This window comes from Taudactylus pleione, unplaced genomic scaffold, assembly GCF_031769625.1.
Source record: "Taudactylus pleione unplaced genomic scaffold, aTauple2 ptg000025l, whole genome shotgun sequence".
Classification (NCBI taxonomy): Eukaryota; Metazoa; Chordata; class Amphibia; order Anura; family Myobatrachidae; genus Taudactylus; species Taudactylus pleione.
The window spans coordinates 2,727,501-2,741,093 of record NW_028284427.1 but is presented as its reverse complement, the minus strand read 5'-3'; the positions used below and the strand labels follow the sequence as shown (position 1 = coordinate 2,741,093).

Genomic DNA, 13,593 nt, shown 5'->3' with positions numbered 1-13,593 from the left:
TCCGAACTCCACGTGCAAACTCGAACCTATCCGAGCCTGCACATCCCTAATTTACACTAACCTCAAAATATGCAGACCCACAAGGAAGGTATCTAATTCTAGTGGGACTACTAGATAATGTTGAAGTTACTATTGTCTCATGTTATGTTCCAAATACAGGGCAATTGGCCTTCTGTAGAAAATTCTGTTCGACTTTACAAAAACACTCTAAGGGAGCATTATTGCTCCTCGGAGACTTTAATATGGACCTGGATCCAACCATGGATAGATCCCATTCAACAACTTCCCGTTCAAATAGACCACAGGAGTTTTCTAAGGGTTTCCAGCAGCTTTTAGTAGAGCACGGGTTGTCCGATGCCTGGAGAGCAAAACACCCTACAGTAAGAGATTATTCCTTTTATTCGAATGTCCATAGGACGTATTCCCGGATAGACTTGGCCCTATGTGATAGATGGACCTTGTCCTCTATTAGTAGTATCAATATTCTTCCCATGACTTGGTCAGACCACTCCCCCCTTTTTGTTAAATGGGATATAGGGAACAGGAGAGTAGTCCCGGGCCCGTGGAAACTAGGTAATCACCTGTTGACTCAGCCGGAGGCTCATAAAGCAGTTCAGGAGGCTCTTTCCATTTTTCTTAGTACCAATAAGCTGGAAGAAACTTCCATTTTTAACTTTTGGTGCTCATTGAAGGCAGTTATTAGAGGTTCAGCAATTCAAGTCGCGGCTTGGCTTAAGAGAGAATATAAACAACAGTATGAGAAAGCGGAAGTTGAGGCAGCGCAAATTGAAGAAGCTCATAAAGCAGACCCCTCTAATAAAATATTATATAAACAACTCCTCAATGCTCGAGAAAGGGTGAATGTCTTCTCACTTAGAGAAATACAGCGTAATATTGCCAGATTAAATAAAAAATTCTATGTATTTGGCAATCGAGCAAGTCGACTGTTGGCTAGTAAATTACGTGGACGAAGGGCTAGGGGTCAGATACAGAGAATCTACAATCACCATGGGGCTAAAGTATCGGACCCTGTAGAGATAGCTAATGCTTTTGCAACCTATTATGCGCAACTTTATAACCTCAAAGATGACCCCAATACTGCCCAACCAACAGCAGCCCTTATTGAGCAATTCTTGAGTGGGCTTTCTCTCCCGAAATTGTCTTCTGAGGCTTGTCTGTCCCTTAGCACCCCTTGGACTCTGGAGGAAATAGATGTAGCCATTAGTAAAATGCAATCAGATAAGGCTCCAGGTCCGGACGGCTATTCTGCCAATTTTTACAAAACATTTAAAGCTGAGCTGGCTCCAGTTTTGTTGTCTGTGTTCGGAGAAGCAACGGAATCTAAGCAATTCCCTGAAGAAATGCTGGAGGCACGTATAATTGCCATACCAAAACCCGGCAAAGACCCTAATGCTGTAGCTAATTACCGACCTATTGCTTTGCTGAACACAGATGTCAAGTTGTTTGCCAAATTGATTGCTAGTCGCCTATCTCAACTGTTGCCGGTTCTTATTAAACCGGATCAGGTCGGATTTGTGATGCATAGGCAAGCCCCAGAGAATACACGTAGAGTTCTCAATATTATAGAATATTATGACTACCGTAGGGAGCCTTTGTTGATCCTATCGCTTGATGCCGAAAAGGCGTTTGACCGCCTGCACTGGGGTTATTTGATGAAGGTTTTACACAGTTTCGGTTTCCAGGGAGGTATTTTGGATTCCATTTTGGCCCTATATACTTGCCCTTCTGCGAAGGTATTTGTAAACGGTTGTCTATCTGACAAATTTGACATAACCAACAGCACACGTCAGGGGTGCCCACTTTCGCCACTCATCATTGCGCTTGCCATTGAGCCTCTGGCGGAGACGATCAGAACCCTCAAATCCATACATGGTCCCTTGCTCGGAGGCTTCTCCCATAAAATAAACTTATTCGCAGATGATATTTTACTGTACTCCACCCAGAAGAGTCCCTTCCAGCATTGCATGCCATCTTGGATCAATACGTAGCAGTGTCCTTTTACAAATTCAACACAGCAAAGACAGAAGCCCTCCCTCTTAACATCCCAACTGTAATTTTGGAGAAACTACAGGAGACGTATAGATATACATGGAAATCTAGGTCCCTCAAATATCTGGTGGTGCATTTAGCTAGAGACCATGATCTTATTGAATGTAATTTTGGGCCCCTCTTGAAAGCTTATGAAACTTTAACAAAAGAATGGATGCTACATGAGGTGTCCTGGCTAGGAAGGATTGCTGCTGCAAAAATGGTGCTGCTCCCGAAACTAATGTATTTATTTCGGACCATTACTAGACCCCTATCCAAATCCATATGTAACAAATTTTACCAACTACTCACTAAATATATTTGGAAGGGGAATCGACCCAGAATAGCGAGAAATACCCTTTCCCTCTCTAAGGAGACAGGCTGAGTGGCCTTCCCAGACTTGTAGAGATACCATTCAGCATGTATACTTAGCCAGGCAAGGGACTGGTTCATAATAGACTCTCCCAAACCCTGGGTAATTATTAAAAAGGGAACTTATGCGCCCCTTTCCCCTTCCTGATCTATTCTGGCTGCCCTCTTCTGAAATCTCCTTCAGACCGGGATTCTGTAAAGCAGTCCAGACTACAATAGTATGTTGGCATGCCTGTGTTTCCTTAGATGAAGAGATTTCCCTGCCTTCTCCTAATCTGTCTCTCCGATCAATAGCCAATATGATCCCTGATATGCACTTAGGTTCCTGGGTGAAGGCGGGCCTCTCTTCTTTGGGGGATGTATTCGCGGGGGAGGATTTGGCTTCTTTTGTGTCCCTTCAAACGCAATTTGGTTTAATGAGGCAGGACTTTCATAAATACTTACAGCTGAGACATTGGTTGCACAGTCACTTCCCTTCTCCACTTAAAAAACCTGCCTTCCCATCGCTGCTGCTGACTCGCCTGCGATCCTCTAATCACAAAGGTGGTATATCTTGGCGGTATCAGTATCAGATAATGTTAAAAAAAAAAAGGGAAACTTCCGTGTCAACTTAAATGGGAGAGGGATCTGGCTGTGAACCTTTCTGATGAGGACTGGAATATTATTTTTCGTTCCAGTTTTACTATATCCAAATGTATCAACCATTCAGAAATGTATTACAAATTACTTCAGAGAGCATATTTTACTCCTGAAAGGCTGCATAAGATCTGGCCCTCTGTCTCGCAATATTGCTGGAGAGGTTGTGGTTTGGTGGGAGACATCTTTCATGTCTTTTGGTCCTGCCCTCTACTTCGCCCCTTGTGGAATGCGGTATTTTTTATGATTAGTAAAATAGTTGGTGTAACTATTCAGGCGGAGCCTCTAGTTGCCTTATTCCACTTTTATCCTGGGGAATTATCACGTGGCGAGAGATATATTATGGGTCATGTGCTGATTGCTACAAAAGCTACAATTGCTCAGGGGTGGAAGACAGCCTCTCTCCCCAACATCAGATTCATAGAAAACAAGATCCATAAGCATTTTGTTTTTGAAAGAACGGGTGAGAAATACTCCTCCTCCATCAATTCCATCCATATGAAATGGTTTAAATGGGGAGAATATAGGGAAAACAAGGCCATTCCACCATTTATAGTGTTCCGGTTGATCTCCGTGTTCTCTGTTCACCTCACGCAGATCCGGGGTAGTTACATTAACTGATTATTTAGTATTTTGTCTATATGTGTTGTGAAGTGTTTTATAAAACATTTTTCTTGTCCTAAAATGTTTAAGTATTAATTATATGTAAATGGTCCAAGATCGATTGATTTATATTGTGATATGCAATATGTCTGGCTTACCCCTTTTCCCTTCTTTTTCCTTCTGTATCCCCATTTATTTGTATTAAACTTTCAATAAAAACTATTAAAAAAAATAAATAAAAAAAATAATACTGTAGGAACAAAAACACGCACATTTTATGTGATTTTAGGTGTTTTTATGATTTTTTTAAGAATAAAATCCAGATCCAAAACCAAAACACAAGACACGGGTGAGGTTTTGGCAAAACCAATCCAGATCCAAAACCAGGGGAGATCCAGAACCAAAACACGGGGTCAGCGCACATCCCTAGATGTCAACCAATATTTAGTTTTCTCAGATGGATATTACTAAAAAAAAAAAAAAAAGTGTTTTCAAGGAAGTAAAATGTGGAGTGCTAATTTGAATAGTAATAGAAGTCTTCAATTACTATTTAAATTAGTGCTCCACATTCTCCTTCCTTCTATCTTACATTAGTAGGTAGCAGGACCACTTGTGAGAGCTACCACATTAAATAGTCGTTGGTGTCAGTGGCAAACGCAGGATTTCTAGAGGGGGGTTTCCAAATGCTTGATTTTAGAGCGAGTGTGGCCAGTCCATGAAGAGGGCAGAATTAGTACTTATCCAGCCTTAATATGCGTCACACAATGTGTATTATGGGCCTGATTCAGACCCGCTGAGCTGAGCACTCGCAAGCGGGTCAATGTTGGCCAAGTGGGCGTGCCGGGGGCGTGGTTGCCCAGACGGAGGCGTTCCCATGGGAACGCCTACCATCTGGGGCTGGACCCACTGACATCACTAGTGATGTCAGTGGGAGTGTTTTTGGCTCTGAAAGAGCCAAAAGCACTCCAGGGCTTGCGGCAATGAGACCCTACCGCAAGGGTCTCGTCGCAAGCCCGATGGTCGTGATGGTCTTGACCATCGCGACCATCATTTTGGGCGCTCGCTATAGCTGTGGGTGGTCACCCACAGCTATGCGAGCGGCCAGGAGGCCGCTCTTAAATTCAGGGGGACGGCCCTGATTCAGAGCGAGTGCTCTGTCAGAGCGTCTGGCTCTGAATCAGGGCCTGTGTGTCATAATTCCAGCATATACAGGATCACAGTAAACCATTAGATGCGTCAGTAGGCCATCCTGCCTGAGCTGAATTTATTTATTTTAGATGTGGGCACCATTCCAGAGCATTGGAGCAAGTTCAGGAGCCTGGAGGAGCAGCAGAAGGACCTAGCACTGCCCTGGACATACAATATATGTACATATTGGGCTCTATAGCAGTGCATCCCTAACAGTGCATGTTTTCCAGATCTCCTAGTTGGTGCAAAGGTTATTTATTACTGGCTTATACATGTTACAAGATCCACAGGTGGTGCTAATTATTTCATTTGTGATACTGAGAAGAACATGCAGCACTAGTAAAATTCTATTTATATTGTTATTTCTACAGTGGTCATGGTATGTGCTGGTTAAGGGGGTATCCAGGCAGACGGAAACCCCCCCTGCGGGTGTAATTAGAAAAGAAAAGGTGCGCTTAACTTCCATCAGAAGTGTTTTCAACTCAATTACTGACATGTGGAAACCCTGATCTCCCTCAAATTGTAGATAGCCAGCTAAGCACATGCATCTTTCTCTTCTACATATCTACCCAATTCAACTCAGTTTGGCTGATCTTACTTATCCTAGGCATAATGTAACTAGAAGTCATCATGATTTCTTAAAGAAACAAACACAAACATTTCTGACAAGAATTATCTACCATTATAATCCTGTAAAGGTGTAACTTAGTCCATAAGGCAAAATAATAACAAGAAAAAAACTAATAACATTCTCCGACATTTTACTATTCATCAGCCAAATGGATTTTTTTTTTTTTAGAAACTTTTCCTGCTAAAAAACAAAAACCATAGCTTGCTCCAACACTCATATTTCTGGCAGATTGGTTCATTTAGGCTGGACTGGTAAAACTAGTACCCCAACTCATATTTAATTTAACACTACTACTGCCACTTCATGTTATAACAATAGATTAAAAACAATATTGTAAAAGTTTAATCTTAAAGTGTGTATCCACTTGCTGATAGAGGAACGACAGTGCGATTACAACATTGTAATCGTACATCATTCCTCATCCTGTAATGTGCCTACACTGAACAATATGTCATCCAGTGCAGCCACCCTCCCTCATCCCCAAATACGCACAATCTGCTGTTATCGGCAGACTGACCGGCATGCTCAGGCGATGATTGATGTCGAAATCGACCAGCGGGAGCATGCATCGCTGGTCGTTTAAGACATTCTAGTGAACGATTTCCGAATGATTAATAAGCGATTGAACGATATCGTTATCGTTGAATCACTAATTTTAATCGGCAAGTGGATATGTGGCTTTACATTATATTATCTCACAATATAGCTCCATATCTCAATATATCTTCTGAATTTTGATCATTTTGGGTTATTTATAAATGTTACCATTCTACACTCACTCTGAACATCACTCCCACAGCAGAAAATGTCACCATTTCATTATATCATAGTCAGTCAGTATCAAAGTTCATATATCAATATTTCTCCTTCAATTCAGCTACTCATAAACACGGAGGTGGATAGAACTTATTTTAAATCCAACAATAATTAATATTGCTATCTTTCCAAATAAAAAAGATAGATGGAAATAACGCACGTCTGATAAAATACATTGAGGTTTTGTCATAAATATTGTCATAAGATTAAAAGGTATTTTTGAAAACAAGTCATACATATATTCACATGTGATATTTACAGTATATTGTACACACAGTATAAAACTGATTATCTGTGTTAGTTACTGTACCTTGGAGAGCCTGTCTTCTGTATCCATCCTTAGCTTTAAAACGAGGACTAGCAAGCTGTTTAAGAAAAGCAGCAATAAAGCATTCTGTTACTGCTTACTCAATAATCACCTTTGTCCTTTGTCATGTATGAGCAATTCATTAACTGCATCTCCTATGTAGATGTTTTAATCAAAACAAGCCATGGGCTAATGTGTAATTGGTTAAAGAAGTAACTGAAGTTATTATGTAAGTGACAGAAGTGCTTCCACTCTCCTGTTTATTTGTTTGCTTACTTGCCAAATCAAGTTACTGCATAGCAGCTAAGAAAGTATTTTCACACCCATCAGATTGCAGCACAAATCTGCTTCTGCACCCGATTACAGGATACAATAGGATGGTTTTCCCTGGTAACCTGTCACTGCCCATTCCGTAAGATCCCTCACCAGTGGAGCACCCACTCTGAGTGCTGTTGTGGCATTCATCTCTTCCTTCTGGTATCTGCTGAATTATATTTGATGCTTTTTCAATCATACTTATATTTAGTGGATTTATTCAGAACTCAATTGCTGTGACGACTACAGTATGTCCAATGGAATGTTATCAAATAAACCTGTTTTGATTATTTTAAAGTACGCGTAATATATGAAATTCAATAAACATCAAATAGTTTAGCCTAATTTACTACACTATAAGCAAGTTCCTGCTTTGTTTTCTAGGGCTCTATTTACTACAATCCGCATATTGAATGCGGATTGTAGTGTGATATTACCGAGTGAATTCGCATTGCGAATTCAGGTAATATCACAGGGATTTACTATAAATCCCTTGCAGGGACAGAGCTTGCGATAAAGCTCTGCCCCTGCGGATCCCATCCGCACTCTAGTCGCGGTATTTTCGGAAAAAATACCGCGACTAGGAGCCCGCGCATGCGCCGACCGACCACCGCTACTACCCCCCCACCGACGCTAAGCCCCGCCCCCAGCGCTAAGCCCCGCCCCCGCGATCGCGGACCCCCGCGACCCCCCCTCCCTTCATTACACTTACCTGCATCCTCCTGGCCTCCGGTGGTCTTCTCCGGGCTTCCCGATCAGGTGATCTCCCATACTGCACTGGGGCCCGATCACCTGATGACCGGGCCCCAGTGCACTGTGGGAGACCAGCTGACCGGAGTGGAGCCATCACCGGAGGCCCGATCACCGGTCCCTGGATTCAGGTAAGTGAAAAAAAAAATGTTTAATATTTTTTTTCTTTTTTTTACAGCAATCAGCTATGTTGTATCTTTAGACCACATAGCTGATTACTGGTACCGGCTCCCGCCTCTGCTCTCCCCGTTAGAGCAGAGTGGGAGCCCGGTAACCGGGGGAGACCCTGGATAACGCCACCTCCAGGTGGCGTTATTATCACAGGGCTTTCCCCGGTATTTTTTTACAATTTATTTTTAGTAACTTGCACACAGATCACATTTCCCATTACAATTATGGGAAATGCGATCTGCTTTACTAAAAATAAGTGATACTGGGGGTTGGAGTAGAATTTTACTAATTCTACTCCAATTGCCCTGTAATAACTACAGGTGAAACTAAAATAATGTGAAAAGGGTGTGAAAACACCCTTTTTCACTTTATTTTAGTAAAAATAATGTTAATAAATAGAGCCCCTAGTTGTGATTTTTAGATCCAGTGCTGACAGGGATCCATGCAGGAGGAGCGGCTGTTATTATTGTTGTTATAGTGTGGTTCTATCATTGTTATTTTTGATAGCCACTAAGGGTTAGTTTTTAATATATATATATATACATATATATATATATATATACATATATACATACATACACACACACACACACACACACACACACACACACACACACACACGAGTGGTTCAATAAGGAGGGTAACAAGACCTCTCATGTGTGTAATGTTCTATATTTCATTACAATTTACCACTGCTTCCCCTCACAGCCATTAGAATGCGCCTCCTCATATCAGTCATACTGCCCTAACATCAGGTGTAAAATGAGGGCTGGCGGAAACATGGTCAAACATTGAAGTGCGTAGTGTGGTCAGATTTCTGCATCTAAAAGGGCAGATCGTCAGCAGCTGAAATTCATCGCCAACTTTTCGAGGTGTACAGTAAGATCATGTCATGGAAACAGGTGTGGGTATGGTGCACTGCCTTTTTCATCTGTAGTGGACGTGCTTGGCCAGCCAGATCGCTGCTCATCTTGAATGTCTGTCCTCCCATTATCAAAAGGCAGTGCAGTAACATGTCCCACCCTAGATATGGCCCTGGTTACTATCAAAAGAGACCTCAAAGCCTATTGTCTTCATGTCATGTCCATAACTTGCCATTTCCACACAATGACCACTCCCCCCGCATTGCCAACCTGACTGTCCCCATCCAGAGGGCTCAACCAGAAATGTTGTAAAGCTTGGAGGGGGGTGGGTTAAGTTTAGGGTGTGGGGACAGGGGGTGGGGGGTTGGTTTAGGCAGTGGGAAGGGAGGGTTAGACCTGCTTTTGTTATGGGTGTCGAGATTTGGACTGTCGGGATGCTGCTGTCGGTATCCTGAGCAGTGACATCCCAACCACCAGGATCTCACACCCAACCCATTGAAGACCGGAGAGACTCCACACTCCCAAATGGTGCAAGTCTTCTATACTTCGGATTCCACAATTTGTAACTGCAATGTTATTTGAATCCAAGCACAGAATAATGTTATAGATATGTTCCCGGAGGGTCACTCAGGTGGCTAATGAGCTTTTAACAGTTTATTAGGGGAATATACACACCCATTTGCAATTGTACCAATATGTTCTGCTGTGCATTGTATCACTCTGGCCTTTGCACGATCTCTGCTGTTGCACTGTGCGCCAGCTCCTAGTAGCATCTGGCTGAAACTGAGTGCTGTGAATGCAGCTTCCTGAGGCTGTGTGTCTTAAGCTGCATACACACAACGATTGAGTTAATGAACGATTTTAGTAAACTATTTTCTACCTTGAAAAAATGAACTAAAATCATTTACTAAAGTTGTTCATTTACTATGTTCATTTAAATGTAATGAACGATTTTTATGAACTACAAACGATTTTTGCATATTAACTTAATGAAAATCGTTGAGTTGACAAGTCTGACTGAACTGCAAACTACAAAATACAAACTACAAAAGTGAACGCGCATGAACAATAATCGTTCATCGTTTGACTCAGAAAGTGAACGATTTTTTTAAACGATATAGTTTAACGATAATCGTTCAAAAAATCATTGTGTGTGTATGCACCTTTACACACGAATGCTAGACATTCCAATAAGTCTGTTACCAGATAAGTAAACAAGCGATGTAATCCAGTAAATGTGAAACCCGGCACACCTGTGAGTAATTTCCAGAGACTCCTGTAGCACATACGGTACTTGCCTACTTTTGAAAAAGGATTTCAGGGAGATTGTGGAAGGAACACCTTAGAGCACACGTTAAAGTGAGCGTGTACTGCTACATCTGAGAGGAGTCCTAAAATTCATTCATGAAATTCATGATCTCGTCAAGTTGCTGCATGTCAGGGAATGGGGGAGAGAGCCTGGCGCTGAACGATATCATTAATGATATCGTTCAGCGGCTGTGCTCAATGTCATGAACAACATTGAGCACAGCCTGCCGGGGACAACACTACACGATATCGCTCAGGGAGCATATCGTGTAGTGTGTACCCACCATTACTGTGCATGCGCTGATGTCCGAAAGCAGCAGGACAAGTTAGACCTGCTGCAAAGGATGCTTGGAAAACGGGGGTGAAGCCAGCGCCGGGAGCTGGGCAGACAGCAGGGAAGTATGCAGCTTCCCTGCTCTGTTCAGCTTGTGGTACCGATTAGGCCAACCTCAGATGGTGAATCTGTACAGCAAGAGAGGAATAACACCGGGAAGCAGGGTGCGCAGAGAGGGGGGGAGTGGGTACTATTTACCCAGACCCGGGCTTCTTGAGGGGCCCGGTGGGGGCCTGGGTTCAGCACCCCCCTCCTTCCTTCTCCCTCCCTCGCAGCAGCCAGCGCTGCAGTGGGAGACTGCTCACAGCAGAGCAGCCACAGCAGTCTCCTATGCCTGTGTAGGGGAGCGATCACACTGATAGCGCACCCCCTGGATTTGTGCTGGGCTGAGGGGCTCACAGCGACCCCCTCCCCAGCGCACAGCACTGCAAAAGTGTTCTTCCTTTTTTTTTTTTTAAGCTCAAGGGGGCGTGACCACACCTCTCGCAATTAGGCCATGCCCCCTCTTCACCTGGACCCGGCAGGGCTCTCTATGCCCTGCCGGGAAGTGCTGAATAATGAAAGAATACTGGCTAATTGAACTCACTGCACACCTGTGCTGTTGACCGGGGTCTCACAGTAAAGTGATCGGCTTAGCACTGTGGGTTGAATGGATAGTTAGTAGCTGAAGTCTCACAGCAAGGTAGGAAGTTCAGCGATGTGGGCTAGGTCAGTAATCACAGCACGTCAATGACAGGTGTATCGGAGCAGAGATCATACGTGACGGAATCGCTTGTTGTTACCCAATATATAGAATGGATCAGAGCTGGCCGAATAGCAGTATATGGAAGGTCTCACTCACTGTCGCCAGTAGAAAACTTTGTGATGTCAAATAGATGTGTAGTTCCCCAGAGCTGGATATATGTGTATGGGTCCCTTTAAAAGATCATGCAAGCTAAGGAGGCACTTAACACAAGGGTTTTCCTGCCCTTGCTGCTCACTGGTTCATGCAGCTGTCAGTCAAGGAGGGACAGGCTGAGAGAGACTGGCCAGCTGAGATCTCGTGAGATTTGGGGAGAACTCCCAGGAAGCCTTTGCAGAGAGGAGGGAGACATTGGGGCCCAGTTATTAATGATCGCATTTTGCAATGCGATCAGGGCATGCAGTACCACCCCTGATCGCATTGCTAAATGCGATCCTATATCCCGGATGTATTATCCGTGACATGCACGGAGACGGGCTCCGAAAAGAGCCTTTCCCTGCGATGTCACCGGAGGGCAGTCGGGGCTGCTGCGCATGCGCAGTCCCGCGGACTGCACATGAGGGACTGCACATGAGCGGCTCTCATTGCCAGCGAAGGGATCCGTGAGATCCCTCCGCTGGCTAAATATGCGTTAAGTCCCCATAGTCTACAGCGGCTAATGCTGTCTTCAGATAGCATACATTGATATTGATACATTTGGCAGCATCGCATCCCCCATAGAAACCTATGGGGGAGGCGGCTGCCAGCGGCAATGGAGGGATCGCAGCAGGTATCGGAGATGCCTGCTGCGGTCCCTCCTTCATACATCCGGGGGATACTTAGTATTTGAGGTAAACCCCCGAAAACGTGTGTTTTCGGAGAATTTACCTCAAATTCACTTTGATAAATGGGCCCCATTATGTGTTGGAGACAGGAGCTGCATCTGAGGAACAGACAAGCAGGAATTCCAGAGCAGTGTGCTGAAAAGTTGTTAAGAGGTGTTAGCTGCACAGAGACACTGATGGTGAGTCTTACGGTGCCTACACACTTGGCAATTTTTTACACAATCTGGCCAATTCCGACGCATTGGAACGACAGATCGTGTAAAAAATGCCCAAATCGTGAATCCCCACTCACGATGCAATGCGCGTCTCTGCTGGTTGCACATCGCATGTTCAGATAGCAGGGCAGATTTGCCAATCTGGGACACAATGCACTGGCTGCAAATTAGATATTAAGTCAGATTGGACATTTTTACTCCAAATCGTGTGTAGGACTGCTGGGGAGCTGCCGGGAGGAGAGTTCAAGGGAAATCGTATTCATATAGTATGTATCCACCAGCGCAAAAGGGTCCCCAACCATAATATCGGGAGCTGCTGGGCACAGAGTTGTCCAAACTCAGAGAATAAGTAGTATAGATAAGGGTTGTGTGTCCAGCGCTAACCTTATGAATCTGTAGTATTGGAAACAAGGGATGCAGTGCGATATGAATGTACAAGGAGCAGGTTATGTTAAAACAATAATAACACGTGCATACTGCACGTGTTATTATATCACGTTTTTGGATACATTTAGGCGCTTACGTTACACTCCACTTTGTCTATTTTGTTTTTTAATGTGTACACCAGCACATGTTTATATTGTATAACTTGCAGCCACTCATTTATTCACATGAGAAGTATGACTTATTATTTTATTTTTCATTATTACACATTTATGATTTTTTATTTGAGCGCCACCACATTTATTTCTATATGGTAAAACAATATTTATTTAATGGAATTAAATAATGGATTGATAGGTAAATGATATGGAGTCACAATGCTCTCATGGGAAATGTCCATCGTGAGCACATCGCCAAGTGTGTAGCCACCTTAAAACTACTATATCACAGAAGTTGTCTGAGCTCATGCAGCAGTGTGGCACTACAAGCCCCAGTCAGCATCAGGACATAAAAACAGGGGCGTAGGGAGGGTGGTCCCAGTGGAGTGCATGCTCCACTGAGAATGTCAGAAGGCGCCGCACGCTGAACTCACACTCCGTCTGCTGAGCTGTCTAATTAGTTAGAGCACGCACACTACTTCTTGGAAGTTAGAACCTCCCCCGTCCCTAAACTCCGCCTCCCAGCTCTGACTCCCATGTCTGCAAGTGGCCTTGCTTTCACTGGGTACACGTGACCTGACTTTATGATGTCATTCTGAACGTGCACTCTGTGAGTGTGTGCCTGCCTTGGGTAGATGCTAGGTCCAAGTGGGCTAAAGGACCTTTGATGATGTCAGTAGCATGTGACTGGCTGGGGGCGGAGTCAGTGTATCAGAGTCAGTCAGTGAGTGGAGGAGCTGCGTGTTATCAGGTACAGATCCCTGATGACTGATAGGTGACTGATGTCAGTAGCATGTGACTGGCTGGGGGCGGAGTCAGTGTATCAGAGTTAGTCAGTGAGTGGAGGAGCTGCGTGTTATCAGGTACAGATCCCTGATGACTGATAGGTGACTGATGTCAGTAGCATGTGACTGGCTGGGGGTGGAG

General features: G+C 43.9%; 1 protein-coding gene across 1 annotated transcript in view; it reads right to left on the bottom strand.

Annotated features, from left to right (window-relative positions):
- The window catches only part of SLC23A1 (solute carrier family 23 member 1), a 218,426-nt gene extending 211,769 nt beyond the window's left edge, over nt 1-6,657 (bottom strand). The window contains exon 1 of the mRNA XM_088451118.1: nt 6,606-6,657. Coding sequence (XP_088307244.1) covers nt 6,606-6,632 — 27 coding nt within the window. The 5' untranslated portion in view covers nt 6,633-6,657. The remainder of the gene's footprint in view (nt 1-6,605) is intronic.
- Nucleotides 6,658-13,593: the final 6,936 nt, after the last annotated feature.